The following is a 17,947-nucleotide window of genomic DNA, read 5'->3' on the forward strand; positions in this document are numbered from 1 at the left end:
TCTGTGGATCACCTGCTCATGGCAAAGCTGCATGTCTTAAGCAGCAGTGTGTGCATTGGAGGGGTGGGGGATGTGGAAAAACCAGCTAACAGTGGAGCACGCACAAGAGGCCATCCTGTGAGCCCTAAAGGGAAACCCACTGAGCACTTCTTTTTCATGAAGCACATCCCCAAAGGTTTTACTTACTAAGCACCCTTCTAGTTTTAACTCGGTGCCTGCTCTCCAGTTCAGATTCAACCCCCATGAGGCAGGATCCCTGCTTTCTTTTTTAACCCATATAAGTTCTACATGGAGTTCATGCTGCTTAGTAAGGCTTCATAAGCAAAAGAAGCTTGCTTAATAGGACTTGATAAGTGAAGGAAGCACAAGGTGGAAAATGTGGGCTGTCACCAATTGGGGGCGCCTCGGTGGCTCAGTCTGTTAAGCAGCAACTTTGGCTCAGGTCAGGATCTCAGGATTCCTGGGTTCCGCCCCACCACCGCTCTGTGCTGACAGCTCAGAGCCTGGAGCCTGCTTCCGATTCTGTGTCTCTCTCTCTGTCCTCCCCTCCCCTGCTCGTGCTCTCTCTCTTGCTCTCAAAAATGAATAAACATTAAAAAAAAATTTTTTTTAAGCTCTCACCAATTGGCCTACATCCAGACTTACCAAAGGTTAATCTATAGAATGGGGGTCCTCCCGAGAGGGGGAGGGGAGGGATCCACGAGCAGGTGAATGGAGGGGGGTGGAGGGGAGGATTACTACAACTCTCCGAGTTCATTAGCATAGTAAAGAAGTCCAGCAGTCCCAGGACTCACTTAACCCCCCACTCCCAGTGCACCAGAAAATCCCTTTTCCCATCCTCTCTGTTGGGAAATGCCGAGAATAAAATTAATTTCTGAAACGCAGCCATTCCGGGGCCTGTTTTCTTGCGCCGGCAATTAGAGTTGCAGCTGTCACCAGTCCGGCCCTAACGACTTAATCGCTTCCTCTTGCCCCCGCCGCTCCCCTCCCTCCAGTGGACTTGGCGGTGGAGTGCGCCCATCAGGGAGTGTTCTTCAACCAAGGTCAGTGCTGCACGGCCGCCTCGAGGGTGTTCGTGGAGGAGCAGGTGTATGCCGAGTTCGTCAGGCGGAGCGTGGAATACGCCAAGAAACGTCCCGTCGGAGACCCCTTCGACGTCAGAACGGAACAGGGGCCCCAGGTAACCTACCGATGTGTGGGAACCCTGCGTTGCGCGTCTGGAGGCTGGACCAGGCAGCCCCTTTGACCACAGCCCCTTACAGCTCTGGCGCTTTTTGATTCCACGGTCCCTCCCGAAGCAGAAGGGAGGCTGCTTGCCTCCTGAGGCTTTTGTTGAGGCGCCATGGAGGGACAGTGCAGTTCCACCAGGTCTCTGTGGGCTTCTAAAGTGGGAGTGGACACACACCCCTGTTTGTTGCTCTTTGCAGCAAATAATGCCAAGCTCAGGGCCTTGGCAGGAGGGAGGCGCTCCCAGATCAGAAGGCCTTATGCTTGCACCCTCCAGCCAAGAGGACCATCCAATTTTTGAGCCACCAGGATCCCCAGAGGAGAGACCCAGGCAGAGGCTGTCTGACTTGGCTGGTTTCCCTACAAAAGAGGGGTTGTAACCCTGGGCGAAAGGCAGCAAAGTGCAAGCAGAGGCAAAGTACCCAGAGCAGTCTCAGCCTCCGGGCCCTGGAGTTCACATGTGCTATAGGACAAGGTGACCGTCAGAAACCAAAGAGTCCCAGTGGAGAGGGCTCTGGGAACCAGGATGCCTCTCTGGGCCGGCGGAACATGTCACTGGAGGCCTGGTTTTCGAAACTAACGGCAGGATGAAAATGATCATAACCACGAGGTTTAATAACCTCTTTAAAAGGGCACATCCTGTATCACTTTCTTGCTAATTATGCAGTGCTCGCAGATGGATAAATATTTAAAAGAGGGCAGCCTGACCATCCCATGCATTACTGAAATAGAGCTCAACAGCAACCCACTTTTCTCGTAGCCAAAGTCCTGCCCCAGCCACGAAGTTTCAAATCACGTGTCAAGACTCACCTACTTAGGTCTACATCCTGGGAACTTGCTGCTTACCCACTGCAGTGGCACCATGTGTTTACATGGGAAGCCATGGATCTGAGTGCAAGTTTGGCTCTATGACTTTGAGAAAGTCCCAAGCTCCTTCCAAACCTCAGTTTCCTCATCTGGAAAATGGGAGTAATGGATGAATATTATGAGTATTTCAAGGCACCTAATAAGTCTTTATTTTTTAAGGAGGGGAGCTGAGCATTAAATGACAGCCTCCCTGATCTAGGTAGCAATGAATGTCTGTGCATGACTTCAGGTCACGTCGGTCAGGTCTTGCTTGACCATCCCGTGGGGATGATCTGGCTGGGGAAGGGGGAGGACCACGTGGAAAAGGTGCATTTCTGGCCACAGTGCCCATCTTTGCCTTTTCCCAGCCCACATGCTCTGTGGCTCCAATGCCATGTGACCCTGGTGGAGAGAAGCATCTCAGCTTGTGGCCAAAACTCCCCACCCTGCCAGACCTCAGCTCCAAACCCAGCGGCCAGTGACACAAAGTTGTCCAGTGGCCTTGGTTGGATTTCAGGTCTGAATGCAAACATGGCCACAAGTCATTATCAAACCCACCATCATTGTAAAGCTAATCCAGACTCCGTGGGAAATATGTGAGCTGATCCCATAGTAAGGAAACCCTTTCACCCCATCATTATTCATAAGTCTCTTTCCAAGGCTCCAGACTTGACTTTTGAAGCCAGATACAGAAACCTCTTCCAAGAGAGCAGATCCAAGCAGAATGGGTGTTGATTTCGTCGGTGCTTTTGATGCTGCTGCTAAAAGTCCTTTTGAAAGCTCACTTAAGCCGCCTAACCTCAGCATATTATTTTAGGACACTGTTGGATTTTTTTCTCCCAAAGTGCTTTTTCATCTATGGTAATAAGATTTTTACTCAGAGAGGATTTACAGCTGTCCAAATAGTCAGTCCTGTCTGTCTCATGCCTGTAAAACAGCTAGCTGACCTAGATCGGTGTCCACTGCAGGCAGTTGCTTTGCCGAATGCTCCAAAATCTCTTAGGTTTATTTGGCAACGAGGCACATAAACAGTGCACAGGCCACCTGGTGGGGGCAGGATCCGGTGCCCTCTCCAGCGGAGCCCAGTGCAGCTTTCCACCTGTCCTTCGGGGTCCGTCTGACTCCGTCTCTGGTGTTGTGCCCCACCGGGCCATTCACTTCTGGCAGGTCTTCTTCCAGCACTGGAAGTCACCAGCTGCCATTTCTTGGAGGACTATTAGATTTAGACAATGTGTTCACATGGACTCATCAGGAAAAGTTGAGTCTGGATATGCAGGCTTTCCACGGGGACCCCAGCACTGCCTATAGGACAGACAGGTGAGAAGTCTGGTCTTACAGGCAGAGAATGGTCACAGCCAGTCAGGACCCATAGTTTGATAAAGCCCTACAAGCCCTCTTGGCCTCTGGGGAGGAGGAAAGAGCAGTCCTGGAACTTTTAACCCAAGACCAGGTTCATCCAGAGACAAGTTGAGAGAACCTTGAGATATTCCTGGATCCATTACAGTTGTTTAAATTCATTCTCTAGGCGGGAATGCAGACATAGGAGTTAAAACCTAGGGCACATCTAAATGTCAATAGAGAAAAGTCTTTCTTCCATCCTTCTTCCTCTTGCACGGACCTGGTTCTTAACCTTCCCTCCGTGGGTACCCCACAGTCTTAGTTTCTCACATAGCCCTCCAGAATTTCTTTATGTATATATAAGCAAACAGGAATATGTGTTCTGATTTCCCGTTTTCACCCACAAGATAACTATGACATCTATACTGCTTGCACCTTGGTTTTTGTGTTCTCATAAGAAATTTGAAGACCTTTCCATACCAGGCCATGAGAACCTGCCTCATTCTTTTTCACAGGTAGATAGAATCCTGCTTTATGAATTCACCAGGATTCAAATCACATGTTCTTTTTTTTTTAATATTGTATTTATTTTTGAGATGGAGACAGAACATGAATGTGGGAATGGCAGAGAGACACACACACACGCACACAGAATCTGAAGCAGGCTCCAGGCTCTGAGCTGTCAGCACAGAGCCTGATGTAGGGCTCGACTCGAACTCATGAACCGAGAGAACATGACCTGAGCCAAAGTCAGATGCTTCACAGACTGAGCCACCCAGGCACCCTTACCATGTTCTTTTTCTAATTAAAGTTTATTTATTTTTGAGAGAGAGGGGGACAGAGCATGTGCATGCATGCGTGTGCTAGTGGGGGAGGGGCAGAGAGTGAGGGAGAAAGAATCTGAAGCAGAATCCTGATCTGCGCTGTCAGTGAAAATCCTGACGCAGGGCTCGATCCCACAAACTGTGAGATCATGATCTGAGCCCAAACAAGAGTCAGACGCTTAACCAACTGAGCCGTCAGGGCACCCCTCAAACGATATGTTCTGATGAACATGTCAGTATGTGCAGTTACACACGATGTTGTATGTCATTTTGTAAACATACAAGGACATCAGTGGGACGGAGTCCCCAAGTGGGATTACCAAGTGGGAGCACATTTGTAATTTCTGCAAGCATTGCCAAATTACCTTCGAAGAGGATGAACCAACTTATGTTATACCAACCTTGTGTGAGCTTGTCTGTTTCTCCAGCCTTACTAATAGGATATGGATTTTGCCCATCCGAGAGTTAAGAACCGTATCTCACTTAGTTTTAATACGCATATATCTCTTATAAGGAGTAAGGCAGAACATCTTATCATGTTTAAAAGCTATTTGCAGTCCATTTTCCATAAACTCTGCAGGTGCTTTGCCTATTTTTTCCTTATATTTCTGGTCATTTTTCTTATCATTTCCAAGGACTCATTATTTTACTTATTTATTTTTAAATATTTATTTATTTTTAGATAGAGAGCAGGGGAGGGACAGAGAGACAGAGGGAGACAGAGAACCACAAGCAGACTCTGCACTGTCAGCTCAGAGCCATAAGCGAGACTAGATCTCACAAGCCCTGAGATCATGACGTGAGCCGAAATCAAGAGTCGGATGCTTAACAGACTGAGCCCCCCAGATACCCCTCTAAGAACTCTTTAATTTTTTAAAAATGTTTATTTATTTTTGAGACAGAGAGAGACAGAGAGCATGAACGGGGGAGGGGCAGAGAGAGAGGGAGACACAGAATCTGAAGCAGGCTCCAGGCTCCGAGCTGTCAGCGCAGAGCCCGATGCGGGGCTTGGACTCACAGACCGTGACATCATGACCTGAGCCGAAGTTGGAAGCTCAACCGACTGAGCCACCCAGGCACCAGGAACTCTTTAAATGCTAGAGAAATTAGCTTCAGTTCTATGAAATGACTTGTCAGGTTTTTTTTTCCAGTTTGTTTTTTGCCCTTTGATTTTGCTTATGATGTTTTTGCATTTTTTTATATAATATACTCAAATTTATCATCTTTTCTTTTTGGCTTTTGGGTTTCACATCATAGAAAGACCATCAACACCCAATATTTACAGAAGCATTCTCCCACATGAGAGAATTTGAGAACTTCCCTGCGTTCATTTTTCATGGTTTAATTTTTGATCTGTTTGGAATTTATCCTGGTACAAGGATCCAAAACTTGGAATTTTAACACTGGATCCGCACTTCAGGAGATGACTGGTCTAGGGACGTGCATGATTTGTGCCCACTGGTTCTGAAAAAGCCAGCCTGCTCCTCAGGAACAGTCATCCAAATACACCATTGGGTTTGCTTATTTCTCTTTTTTAATTTAAAATTGTTTTAAGAAAACCAGTTTTTCTGTCTAAAAATCTCAGTTACCGCAAACCAATCACAGTCAAAACTCTGTCTCTCTCAGCCAAAGAGGAAGGGACTTAGCAGCTGGGTCATGGTCATGAACAGGGCATCCATGGATTAGGGAAGAAGGCCTACTGGGGATGAGGATAGCACTTCTTCCCTTGAGCACAGTCTCGCAAATAGGGTACCCTTTGACAGCTATTTGGGTGCCATGTCCAAGAGCAGAGTGTTAGGCTAGTGATACAGGGTGCACGCTAGCCCAGGAGATTCCTAGGCAAGGTGGCAGAAGGTGGAGCCTTTCTGATGACCTGGCTCCTTACAAACAAGCAGCCCATCCATCTCACCTTCAGGCTTACTCTGCTGTATTTCTGGGGGTTCTGGGTACAGTGGTTAGCTCTCCTTCCTACTTCTCCACATTATGGATGGAAAATTCCAGTAACTGTTACGCTGATCCATGGTGCCCTGTGCGAAGGGCACACGGGTGCCAGATAACATACATGGCACTCAACTAGATTTGACATTCAAATAAGCAATAAATGACGTTTACCAAACATTGGTTTGGTATATACTTATGCTGAAAACGTCATTTATTGCTTTTCAAAAATTCGAATTTAATTGGGCATCCTGTAGTTTTATTTGCCAAATCTGGCAGCCTTCCCAGGATGCGAAGAGTTGGGAGAGCAAAGAACGTGACCACTTCAGATCTTGTTTCATTCATGGATTTGCTTAACAGCATGGAAGAGGTCAGTCATATGAATAAACCCTACACCTAGAGAGGATGAGAAGAGCCTATCTCCCCCTCTCTCCCCTGCTCCAAAGAGCCTAGATATGTGCATCAGAGGAGTATTTGTATACAAGGCACATCTGCTCCATGACTTATGACTTGGCAAGAACATTTAGGGGTAGGACAGCTGATCATGTGAAAGGCCATTGGACTCATAAGATGGCAGCCACTGCCCAGAAGGAATCCAGGCTGTACTTCTCATTTTGTTTTGCAGATTGACCAAAAGCAGTTTGACAAAATCCTCGATCTGATCGAGAGTGGGAAGAAGGAGGGAGCCAAACTGGAATGTGGGGGTTCGGCTATGGAAGACAGGGGGCTCTTCATTAAACCCACGGTCTTCTCAGAAGTTACTGACACTATGAGGATTGCCAAAGAGGAGGTACTGGGCGCTGCAGGAAAGGCTTCATTCCATGGGGACTCTTATGGGACTCGAAGGGGGAGAGGGCTGGGCCTTTCAAACAGAAGTCTTCTCTAGGGCTTGGGCATCCCAGAAGTCTTTGTGCAGGGAACGTTTTCTTTTCTCCTGTGGCCTTCTTCCTCTCCTTTGGGGTCCTGAGAGAAGCCATCTTGCCTACCTGCCTTTGGGAACCCCAAGCACTGTATAGCAGGTGCAGAGTTTGTTCTAAACCCCCCATTTTCACACATCTCTAGGGATCAACCATCCCTCTTCTGTCTTCTGACACATCCTTGGGTTAGCACATGCTGGAAGGCTCTTGCTGCCTATAGGTTCACAGTCCAAAGCTGCCTTCATTCCCCCTAGACTGAACTGAAATGACAAGTGTGTTGATGCAAAGAACACCTCACGGCTGGAATTCTCTATGAAGTTTTCCACCATGAGCATCTTTGCAAATGGTCACCTCCATATGACTTCCTTATGACCTCCATAAAAGTGTGATTCTAACTTTGTCTTTCAATCTTACCATTAATCTAGATGGAAACTGGTTCCCACCTAGGGTCCTGGGTGGTTCGATCCTGGGATGTGGTCTTTTGGGACGTGTGAGAAAGTGAATCACTGCCTTCCTGTGGGGGTATTTTACAGACTTTCTCCTAGAGATTTTTATGGGATTTTTATTTTTATTTGGCATAACAAGGAACATTGTCTCATCCCCTCCCCTGGGAGTTATTAGGGAAACATTTTATGGCATCTTCATTGATGGAAAATGTACCACCAAGAGGTCGGGGCACACAGTTCTATGTGTGTTCCGTGCCTTGCAAACACCCTTGACAATAACTTTCTCCAAGAAAAACTTGGAAAGTTTTGTCTTCTGTGTATGTCAGTATGCAGGGTCTATGCCAAAGCTCAAGGGCTGGGGCTTCTCAGAAGCCCTGATGACAATAAGAAATCATAAGCCTGAAATATACTTTCAGTTGATATTTTAATTTTTCATTGTAATCCTTCCCTTCAGATGTCAACCATCACGTAAATAAAAAGATCTCTGGACATTCTTTTTCCTCTGGTCGTCATTTCTGCTGCATGTAGGCACATGGAGAAGGCATAAAACAAAGGCAGTGTTTGCTCAGAGTGTGTGCTTCGTTCGAACATGACTCTCATGGCCATTCTTGCAATTAATCCTAGATTTTTGGACCAGTGCAGCCAATACTGAAGTTCAAAAATATCGAAGAAGTGATAAAAAGGGCAAATAGCCTTGAATATGGACTCACAGCAGCCGTGTTCACAAAAAACCTCGACAAGGCCCTGAAGCTGGCTTCTGCGTTGGAGTCTGGAACAGTCTGGTGAGTAGAGGGTGTGCGTGTTTCGGCTCTCCTGAGTTGCTGACTTGCTAACTTCATTACTCTTCTGTCGACAGAGAGATGCTAGTTGTGTGTTATGTGTGAAGCACCACCTTAGTGCTTTGCTCGATACTCATGACTGCCTCTGAGACAGGGACTGTCATCGTCTCCATGTTACAGATGAGAAAATCAAGACACAGAGAGACTGGGTGATTTGCCTAGGGTCACACGGCTAGTACGTGGCACAGCAGAGCCCACAGCCCGCTGGGCAACTCTGGTGTCCGCGTAGCTCTGATGTCCATGTTCTTGACCACCGTGTCGTGCTGTCCCTTGGGCTTCACTCCCTCTCGCTTTAATTTTGTATTCTGGTTCTAAAAGCAGCGCATGGTCCTGTTCAAAGTGTGGGTGAAAGTCCCTGCTTTACCAGCAATCCTGCAGATGACATTATCCTCATTTTATTTTTTAATGTTTTTTAATGTTTATTTTTGAGAGACAGAGACAGACAGAGTGTGAGTGGGGAGGGGCAGAGAGAGAGGGAGACACAGAAGCAGAAGCAGTCTCCAGGCTCCGAGCTGTCAGCACAGAGCCTGGTGCGGGGCTCGAGCCCACGAACTGTGAGATCATGACCTGAGCCAAAGTCAGACGCTTAACCAACTGAGCCACCCAGGTGCCCCATCCTCATTGTAAAGATGATAATGCTGATAAACATGAAAGGGGGCTCAGAGAGGCTGGGTAACAAGACCAGAATCCTATGACCAAGCAGGAGAACTTTGAGGTCAGGGCTGGGTCATTTCAAAGCTGAATCTTACTCCCTTACGCCATAATTTCACTCTCCTTTCTTCTCCCCCTTGACATTCCCTTCCTATCCCAGTGAAGAGCTTTATCCTTGAGAATATTTGAATTTTAGGGGCGCCTGGGTGGCTCAGTCGGTTGGGTGTCCGACTTCAGCTCAGGTCATGATCTCATGGCTCGTGGGTTTAAGTCCCGCGTCAGGCTCTGTGCTGACAGCTCAGAGCCTGGAACCTGCTTCCGATTCCGTGTCTCCCTCTCTCTCTGCCCTTCCCTCGCTCATGCTCTCTCTCTCTCTCTCAAAAATGAGTAAACATTAAAAAAAATGTTCGAATTTTAGCTTCTGGTGGGAAGAATGAGAAGACAGAAGTTGAACACACCTGTTCCCATTATTAAAACTTAGACAAAAGTCACTCTTGAGGCAACAGTCTGCTTCAAGTGCCTGACAGCCGAGATGCACGCACCCCAGGTGGGTCTTCTCCAGGTAATCATGAACGTCTTCTGTTCTTCCTCCAGGATCAATTGCTATAATGCCATCTACGCACAGGCTCCATTTGGTGGCTTTAAAATGTCAGGAAATGGCAGAGAACTGTAAGTATTTCTGTTACTGCACGCCCACCAGCAGGTGGATAAAAAATATACTACATTCACAGGGTGGTGGGGACATGTACTCCAGTCCGGTGACCTTGCCCCGTGCTCCTGGGTGGCAGGCTGGGTCAGCTGTGTCAGGAAGGCTGGTGGCCCTTTCCCTCTGGGGCTGCGATGGATCCCTTCCATCCACCATCTCCTTCCCACCTTCCCACTCCTGCCCTTCCCTGCCCTCATTCTCATGCTTCCCTCCTTCTGGCCCCAGGACCAACCTCTAGCCTCAGCTCCTGTGTCCTCCCCAGCACCCACCACAGGTGGAGATGTTCCATAGAGACTTGGCATAGGCTCCTTGAGTGAGGACAGGGGCAGAACTGGAAAAGTGCACTCTTTGCCAGACTCCCACAAACTCTAGCCCTCAGCAGGGGAGATGGGCTCTCTCCCAGGTCGGGCTCTGGTGCTGTCCACCCTACCAGCAGAGGCTCTGGGGACAGACTCTGGGCTACTCTGGCTCCTTCTGGGTGCTGCTTTGGGAGACATACTGCCCCGTCCTCTGTGGTTCCATCAAACCCACTCATATTCCTCCAGAGCTCCTTTCCATCTTGCCTGCTGGGAAGATGAACTCCATGCGTAGACTAACGGACAGGCCTTCTTGTGTCTGGCCTGAGATAAAAGGTCCAGACACAGGGCTGGACAGAGCGTTCCGGGAGTGGACGCACTGCAGTTTCCAGCTGGACGATGCCTTCTCTCCCACATCCTTCGTGGTGGTGCTTGGGGTTTTATTAGTCTTTGTGGACAAACAGCTTGTAGGATCACTCTTCCCAGGGGGACCATCTGTGACAACATGCAGGGCTGCTCCTGGAACATCTCAAAGGGCTCCAAGCTCTTCCTCTTAGTTAAACAGTTTGTATTATTTATATACAAATGCATTACCTCGTCCTCGTTTGGGCATCTTCCAGTGGGAGCACTCAAATGCTTCTCCTCGGCTTGGGCCCTATTGGGGCTTTTGGGCAACTCCCCTTCCAGATTCTTAATAAAGATGTTATTATGAAACAGCGGGGCTGGCTTCCCTCCCTGAACAAATGCTTTTGACCAGTCTCCACAGCATTGGGGTCCCTTCCCCTGTGTTGGTCTTTCTCTCTAATCCATTTCTGAGTCATGGCAAATATGCCAGAACCATCTGAACATCTGAGTAGAGTGTATCCATTGGTGTCGTCCTAATTCCTATCGCTGGTTTTCCCTTCAGGGAACTTCAGTAAATTCTTGGCGGTGAAAACCCTTTGCAGAAATCATGTTTCATCCCCTGAGTGGCTTGTTTGTGTTGTGTTCTGTGAGTCTCTGCTTCATTTTCTTTTCACACCCTCCTGCCCGAGAGAGACATGAGGCCTGGGCCGGGGTCACCTGGGTCCCGGTCAGGGCCCCCCAACAGCCGTAGTATGGGTGACAACTGGCATTTGCTGAGAACAGAGTCGGCCAGGCTCTGTAAGAGCACTTTCGCGTGTGTTCATTGATTCCACGCTCACACCATCTATGAGATGGTGTCTCATTGTGCTCTGGTGGCTATAACAACACCACAGACAGGCGGGCTTGAACAACAGGCATTGATCTCTCAAGTTCTGGAGGCTGGAAGTCTGCGATCAAGGTGCCAGAAGATTTGGGGTCTGGCGGGGGTTACCTTCCTAGTCCATAGATGGCTGTCTTCTCACTGTGTCCTCACATGGTGGAGGGGTAGGGGAGCTGTCTGGAGTCTCCTTCATAAAGACGCTTATCCTATTCGTGGGGATAACCACCTCCCAAATGCCTTCACCTTGGGAGTTAGGGCTTCAGTGTATGAATTATAGGTGGGCACAAACATTGTCCACTGTAGATGGCTAGTACTACTACCCTAATTTTTGGATGAGGAAACCCAAGGGTGCTAGGGAGGGTCCCTGCCTTTCCCAGGTCACACTGCCCATAAGTGACAGGGGTGGGGTTGAACTCTTGGACCCACCACACCACAAGGCCTTCCTCAACAGGGATGTCACGCCTGTGAGCCACCTGGAATGAAGTCAGCCAGGACATTGGTGTCCTCTACTCAGCTGCCTTCGACCAGTGACAGCTGAGGGCCCCAGAACCCCACACAGTCCTCCTCCCAGAGGCCAGACACAGCTTCCTGCTGCAACAAGAACTTGGGCCCCCAACCAGACGGCCTTGGATATGGAAGCCGTGGCAAGGGTGTGTGGGGCCCACCTGACTTCTAGTGTGCACTCACTCACGCCGACTATTGCTCATTACTTTCCTCACCTGTGTCACTTCTGTCCCCCTTCCCCTGCTCTGACTGTGCCTCCGGGTCCTCAGCACCCCCGCCTGGCACGGAGCACAGCCCATGTTTCATCCTGCCACAGTCGGGACTTTTCTCGATGTGTTTTTTTGACCTTTGGCATATACTTTCCCAAGGCTTTAGATAAAGTACTTTAACATAATTCCCAGGGAGCCTGGAAACTGACTTGCAAACCAATTTCCATTTTCAGTCGTTCCTGATTAATGTCTTCATGTTGCATCTAGTTCTCCTTTTCTCTGTGCTGGAGCACTGCACGGTGGATTCCGTGGTTTTCCCCATCTCCGGCCGCCTGGACTGGGCTGGCTATCTGCCGCCCACCCACAGGCCCCTCCGGGGGCTGTTCCTGTGCAGGTCTTGGGCTGAAGCCTACAAGTCCTCTTCCTCCTGGGCAGTTTTCCTGGTTGTTGTGCAGTAACAACAACAGAAAGCAACAATGACAGAAATGCACACGGTAGAGGCATGTGGGAAGCCTAGGCTTCCCGCCACGGATCTTCAATCCCATTTGCTGGCGGTCACCACTGTTCAGTCATTCATTCTGTCCATGTGTTCCTTGGTTCACTCAGCAGCTGTTTAATGAACACCTTTAGCGCACCAGGCACGTGCTGGGTTCTGAGCACATAGCAGTGAACATATGATCCAGTCTGTGCCCCTTGCAACGTTATGATGAGGTCTACTAGGAGAATGGCTGGGCTCATGGATGGCTTTGCATGCCAAGACAGTCATGACTGGGCAGGAAACCCATTAGGAGACGCCACAGTGGGTTGAATGAGAGCAGCATGAACTTGAACTCTGGCAGTGATTGCAGCAATAGGAAGAACGAGGCGATTCATGTACTTCATCCTATAGGAATGGTTGAATACTGGAGTTAATAGTTCATGAGCTAATGCAGCGTGCTTTCATCATTTGGTGTACTTCTGTTTACTAAGTTGATAAATCCTGAACCACTTTGGATTTAAAAAAAATTTTTTTTGAATGTTTATTTATTTTTGAGAGAGACAGAGACAGAGCACCAGCGAGAGAGGGGCAGAGACAGAGGGAGACACAGAATCCGAAGCAGGCTCCAGGCCCTGAGCTGTCAGCACAGAGGCCGACACGGGGCTCGAACTCATGAGCCGTGAGATCATGACCTGAGCCAAAGTTGGACGCTCAACCGACTGAGCCAGCCAGGCACCCCAACCACTTTAGATTTTAAACAGTGCAACACAATATGCTCACTGTTAGAAATATTTTGTAATCTTTTCTAAATGTAGCACAAAATACAAAGGCCCTATGCATTTTCTTTGCATGCAGTGGGTGTGCATGTGTGCGTTCTTTACTGTTTCCAAATGAAATGGGAGAGAAAGCTACTTTTTGCTTTTGAGAATGGGCTTTGGATACCCTTCCGTCCTTTGCGTCTCCCATGATGGACTCTTGTGCTGTTTCCAAGCGCTTTTGCTATTACAAACCATGCTGGTGTTCTTTCTTGTGCAGAAATCTTTAGGCACTCGTGGGAGATTGTTTTCAGAATAAATTCCTAAAACTGGGTAATCCGCCACACGAAACATGAGCTTTCCACTCTTTTCGTTTGCCTGTCTTTAATTGTGAGGGTATCGAGCGCATTTTTAACACTTACTAAGTAACCTGTGTTTGTTTTTCTGTGAACTGACTGTTCATGCCCTTTGTTGATTTTTCCATTTGGTTGCGTGTGGGTTTTTTTTTTTTAATTGGGTTTTAAGAGCTCTTTGTATGTGAAGGAAAACAGCACTGTTTCTCACATAGAATTGTGAACATAATTTTTTTCTAGTTTGTCATTTGTTTGTGGGGGTGGATAGATGGATTTCCTGCTCTATAGAAGTTCAATTCAGCATTCTGCATAGGGCTTTTATATTTTGTGTTACGTTTAGAAAAGATTACAAAATAATTCACTCATTCTCATGGGTTCTTGAACTATTTGTTTTAGGGAACTACCAAAAACTCTCAGAGACATATTAATTCAAAATAATGATGTTACTTTCTGGCATTCATTTTTTGCCTAGCACATAGGAGGTGCTCTATACTAAATTATCTCCAATCATTATAACTGCAAGGAGGTGATGATATGCCCATTTTAAAGATAATGAAATGGAGGCTCAGGGAAGACAAAGAACTTGCTTAAGCTACATTGGTCTAAACCAGTGGTTCTCCAACTTGAGCTGCATCAGAATCCCCTGGCTTGTTAAAACACAGATTTCTGGGGGCACCTGGGTGGCTCAGTCGGTTAAGTGTCTGACTGTTGATTCCAGCTCAAGTCATGATCTCATGGCTTTGGGAGATCAAGCCTGGAGTTGGGCTCTGCACTGAACATGGAGCTTGCTTGGGATTCTCTCTCTCTGCCCCTCCCCCACTCGTGTGCATGCTCCCTCTCTCGCAAAATAAATAAGTAAACAAACTTTTTAAAAACGTTAAAAAAACACACAGATTTCTGGATCCCACTTTAGTAGCGTGTATTAGTTTTTTGTTACTGCTACAATCAATTGCCACAAAATTCGTGGTTTAAGCAGCATAAATTTATGATTTGATACAGTTCTGGAGGCTCCAAATCTGACAGTCAGCAGGGCTACCTTCCTTTCTGGGGACTCCAGGGAAAGAATATGTTTTCTTGCCTTTCCTGGCTTCTGGAGACTTCCCACATTCCTTGATTGACAGCCCCTTCCTCTGTATTCAAAGCCAACAATGTTGCACCTCTCTGAACCTGCTTCCATAGTCTCATTTCCTTCTGGCTTCCTTCTCCTTACATTTTTAAGGATCCTAGTGATTACATTGGGCCCATGCAGGTACTCCAGAATAACCTCCCTATTTTAATTTGCAAATTTAATTCCATCTGCAACCTTAATTCTCCTTTGCCACACAGGTGCAGCGGGTTGAGATGTGGTCACCTTGAAGGGGGGCATCATATCAAGGGCAGGGTAGGGGGCCTGAGAATCTGAATTTCGAGCAAGTTCTGAGGTGTTGCTGAGGCTGCTGGCCTGGGGACCACCCTTTGAGAACCCCTGATCTAAGGGGTGAAATGGAACCATGTCTCAAGTCTTCCTAGCGACACAGCCTCCAGGAGCCACCTCTGCGTCTACCTCTTTTCCTCAACAAGTACACATTTTTATGTGCTTAACAGCAGAGCAAGTGTTGGAGAGGCAGTTAAATCTGTCCAAAGTTGCATCTCAGTTCTGGGAAGAGGGACCGCCCAGAGGATGGCCCATGACGCCCGAGAAGGGTCAGCTGGGCTCTGCAAGACTTAAAGAAGGGACAGATAGCAGAGAGGCTAACTCAAAAGCTGTGGTCCCCCTTGTGTCCAGGCTGTGCTAATGTCTGCTGCCCTCACCGCTCTGGGCTGGCCTTATTCTTCTTACAGCTGGTCCCCAGCTGCAGACTCTGAGGTCAACTCCAGGCCCTCCATGTCTCTGCCCCTTGCACATCCTCAGGCCACATCTCCAGCTCCCCTCCTTGTTCACCCATGCAGGCCCTCTTCTCGCTCTGTACTCCCCACTCAGGGAATCCACCTCTTTATTTCCATCCCTTTTTGTTCTTTAAAGACAAGCACTTATTCCTTCTGAAAATATTTCCAAAGCATCACACACCAAAAAACGTGATACTTATTTATCTCTTTTATTTATTTAAGTTTATTTATTTATTTATTTATTTTGAGAGAGAGGAAGGGAGAGAATCCCAAGCAGACTCCGCACTGTCGGCACAGAGCCTCATCATGCGGGGCTTGAACTCACAAACTGTGGGCTCGTGACCTGAGCCAAAATCAAGAGACAGACGCTTAACCGACTGAGCCACCCAGAAACCCACCCCGAGAAACGTTATATTTAAACTTAACTTATAGATCCCGTTACTTAAACATAGTAATGATGTTACAGTCCTGGCTTCTCCTCTATAAAGTCATCACATTCTGACCTTTTGTGTAGACTCCGAACTGCCCCCCAGAGTAGTGACCAACCAAGCGTTTGAACACAGGTTCCCACAGAACGGCTAAGTGACATGCCCATTTTATATTCTCCTCTTTTCTGTAATCGCAGTGGTGAATATGCGCTGGCTGAATACACAGAAGTGAAAACAGTCACCATCAAACTCGATGACAAGAGCCCCTGAGGGAACGATGGGCTCCTGCCTCAAACGTTGGACAGCCGAATGTGGCAGATCAAACTTGCCGAAGAAAACGTGCATTGCCCGCCTTCCTGGGTCACTTTGTTGTGGAGACTTTACATCTACTGGATTTGAACGATTTTTCTTTTCCTCTCACACTCCTGTGTTATTGACCATTATGTTGTGTGTGAAATTGCAGTCCTGCCTGGGGGTGGAGCTATTGGCTGTTTCTGTGTTTCCCTTTCAACCAGGTCCCCAGGGACAGTAAAAAGGCTCAGGGTGTGGCCAACGGGAAGTGGCATTTCAAGTATCCAGCGGTCACTTACAAATGTTTTGCCGGCTCTGACTCCAGTAAGAACTTGGAAAAACTCCCGGGTTGTTCTGCAAACAGAGCCCTGCACCTGTGGCTTCCTCAGGGTCACCTGCCCACAGAACAAGCCCCTCCCAGCATTCAGTGGGAAAGAAACAGCGTTAAGTTAAAAACAAAAACAAAAGCAGGACTGTGAGGAGCCAAAGTGGGGAGTTCTGGGGAGTCCAGTACTATGGAAGGGTACTGAAGGTCTTGGGTGTGAATGGGCGTGCGTCTTCAAGGACTGCATCTCGACATTGACCATGGGACTCAGCTCAAAAACCAGTGTTCCTTTTGGAATATGATCGAATCAGCGCCCAAAATGCTTATCTAAAACTATGTCACGGTCGACCTTAACCAAGGCACTTTCTTAGGCAGAGAACATCGCTGGTGTCACCATTGCTGCTAAGGACCCAGTGCTCTGACACTACAAGAGCATAGCCAATGCTAGGATAATTAACTCTCGTGTTTGACAAATCAGAGCCACACTCCGCTTTTACAGAATATCAATTTCTACCTTGCATTAATGGTTTATGATCAGCCCTATGTAGTTTTCTTTTTCTCCAGTTTGGTTATCTGTTTTAGACTAGCAAAACATACACAACTGGAAAGGCCATTGGCCGTTGTTTAAATACAGCCTGGCTTTTTTAAAGTCCTATTTTGATATTAATTAATGATTAATTAACAAATAACACCCAGACTCCGTGGAAGAACTGGGTCTCCTACTACAGTGGCCTGAGTACTGCACTAACATGTTGCGAAATTTTCTTTTCCTGTGTGTGCAAATGCGTGCAATTCCAAGTTTTAAAGCGTTCCCAGATAGCTTTTAAAAAACGAAAACCAAACGTAACTGCGTTATTTGGATACTTTTACCGTTACTAACTAGTACTTTTCTAATGGTGCTTATGTTTGGGAATTAAATTATGTTTGAGAATTAAATTGGGGGGAGGGCAATAATACAATGAAAATCGACATCAAAAGCAGTGTACAGATGAAGAAAGTCCTATGTGAAATGGGTTTATCATTCTTGTCAGAAATAGGCAATACGGTATTCACCTTCTCTGCCTCAGTTAACACTTATCACTTAAACTGTCAGCAACTTGCTAAGTCAGGATTTGACTTCAGACACTGAATTTTCAGGATTTTATCTCAAGCAACTTTAGACACTAACCTTGATAGTAATACATTAGAGGGTTCTTAATCTTCTGTTGTATAATAATGCCTTTAATATGAAATGCTACATTATTTATAATTGGTATAGTTAATGTATCTTTTTATAGTTGTAAGTAAACAGAGGTGGTATATTTAACCTTCTGTAATATACTGTATTTAGAGATGGAAATCTATATAGTATTAGATTTCACTTCTTTTAAGGTTTACTCCTGTGGTATGGTTTTAAAAAATCTATTGGCCTGGGAATTCCGACCCTAACTGCAGATTGTGTTCAACAACGCAACGATGGTAAAATAAAATTGGATATTTGACAAA

The 17,947-nt window shown here is 47.0% G+C and overlaps 1 protein-coding gene across 2 annotated transcripts in view; it reads left to right on the forward strand.

The window, feature by feature from the left end:
* The window catches only part of ALDH1A3 (aldehyde dehydrogenase 1 family member A3), a 38,924-nt gene extending 20,977 nt beyond the window's left edge, over positions 1–17,947 (forward strand). For both annotated transcript variants that reach the window (XM_058736772.1, XM_058736773.1), the window contains exons 9-13: positions 996–1,180; positions 6,799–6,963; positions 8,161–8,318; positions 9,621–9,695; positions 16,044–17,947. In XM_058736772.1, the coding sequence (XP_058592755.1) occupies positions 996–1,180; positions 6,799–6,963; positions 8,161–8,318; positions 9,621–9,695; positions 16,044–16,116 (656 nt within the window). In that variant the 3' untranslated portion in view covers positions 16,117–17,947. The remainder of the gene's footprint in view (positions 1–995; positions 1,181–6,798; positions 6,964–8,160; positions 8,319–9,620; positions 9,696–16,043) is intronic.

The sequence above is a fragment of the Neofelis nebulosa genome, chromosome 7 (assembly GCF_028018385.1).
Source record: "Neofelis nebulosa isolate mNeoNeb1 chromosome 7, mNeoNeb1.pri, whole genome shotgun sequence".
NCBI classification, from domain to species: Eukaryota; Metazoa; Chordata; class Mammalia; order Carnivora; family Felidae; genus Neofelis; species Neofelis nebulosa.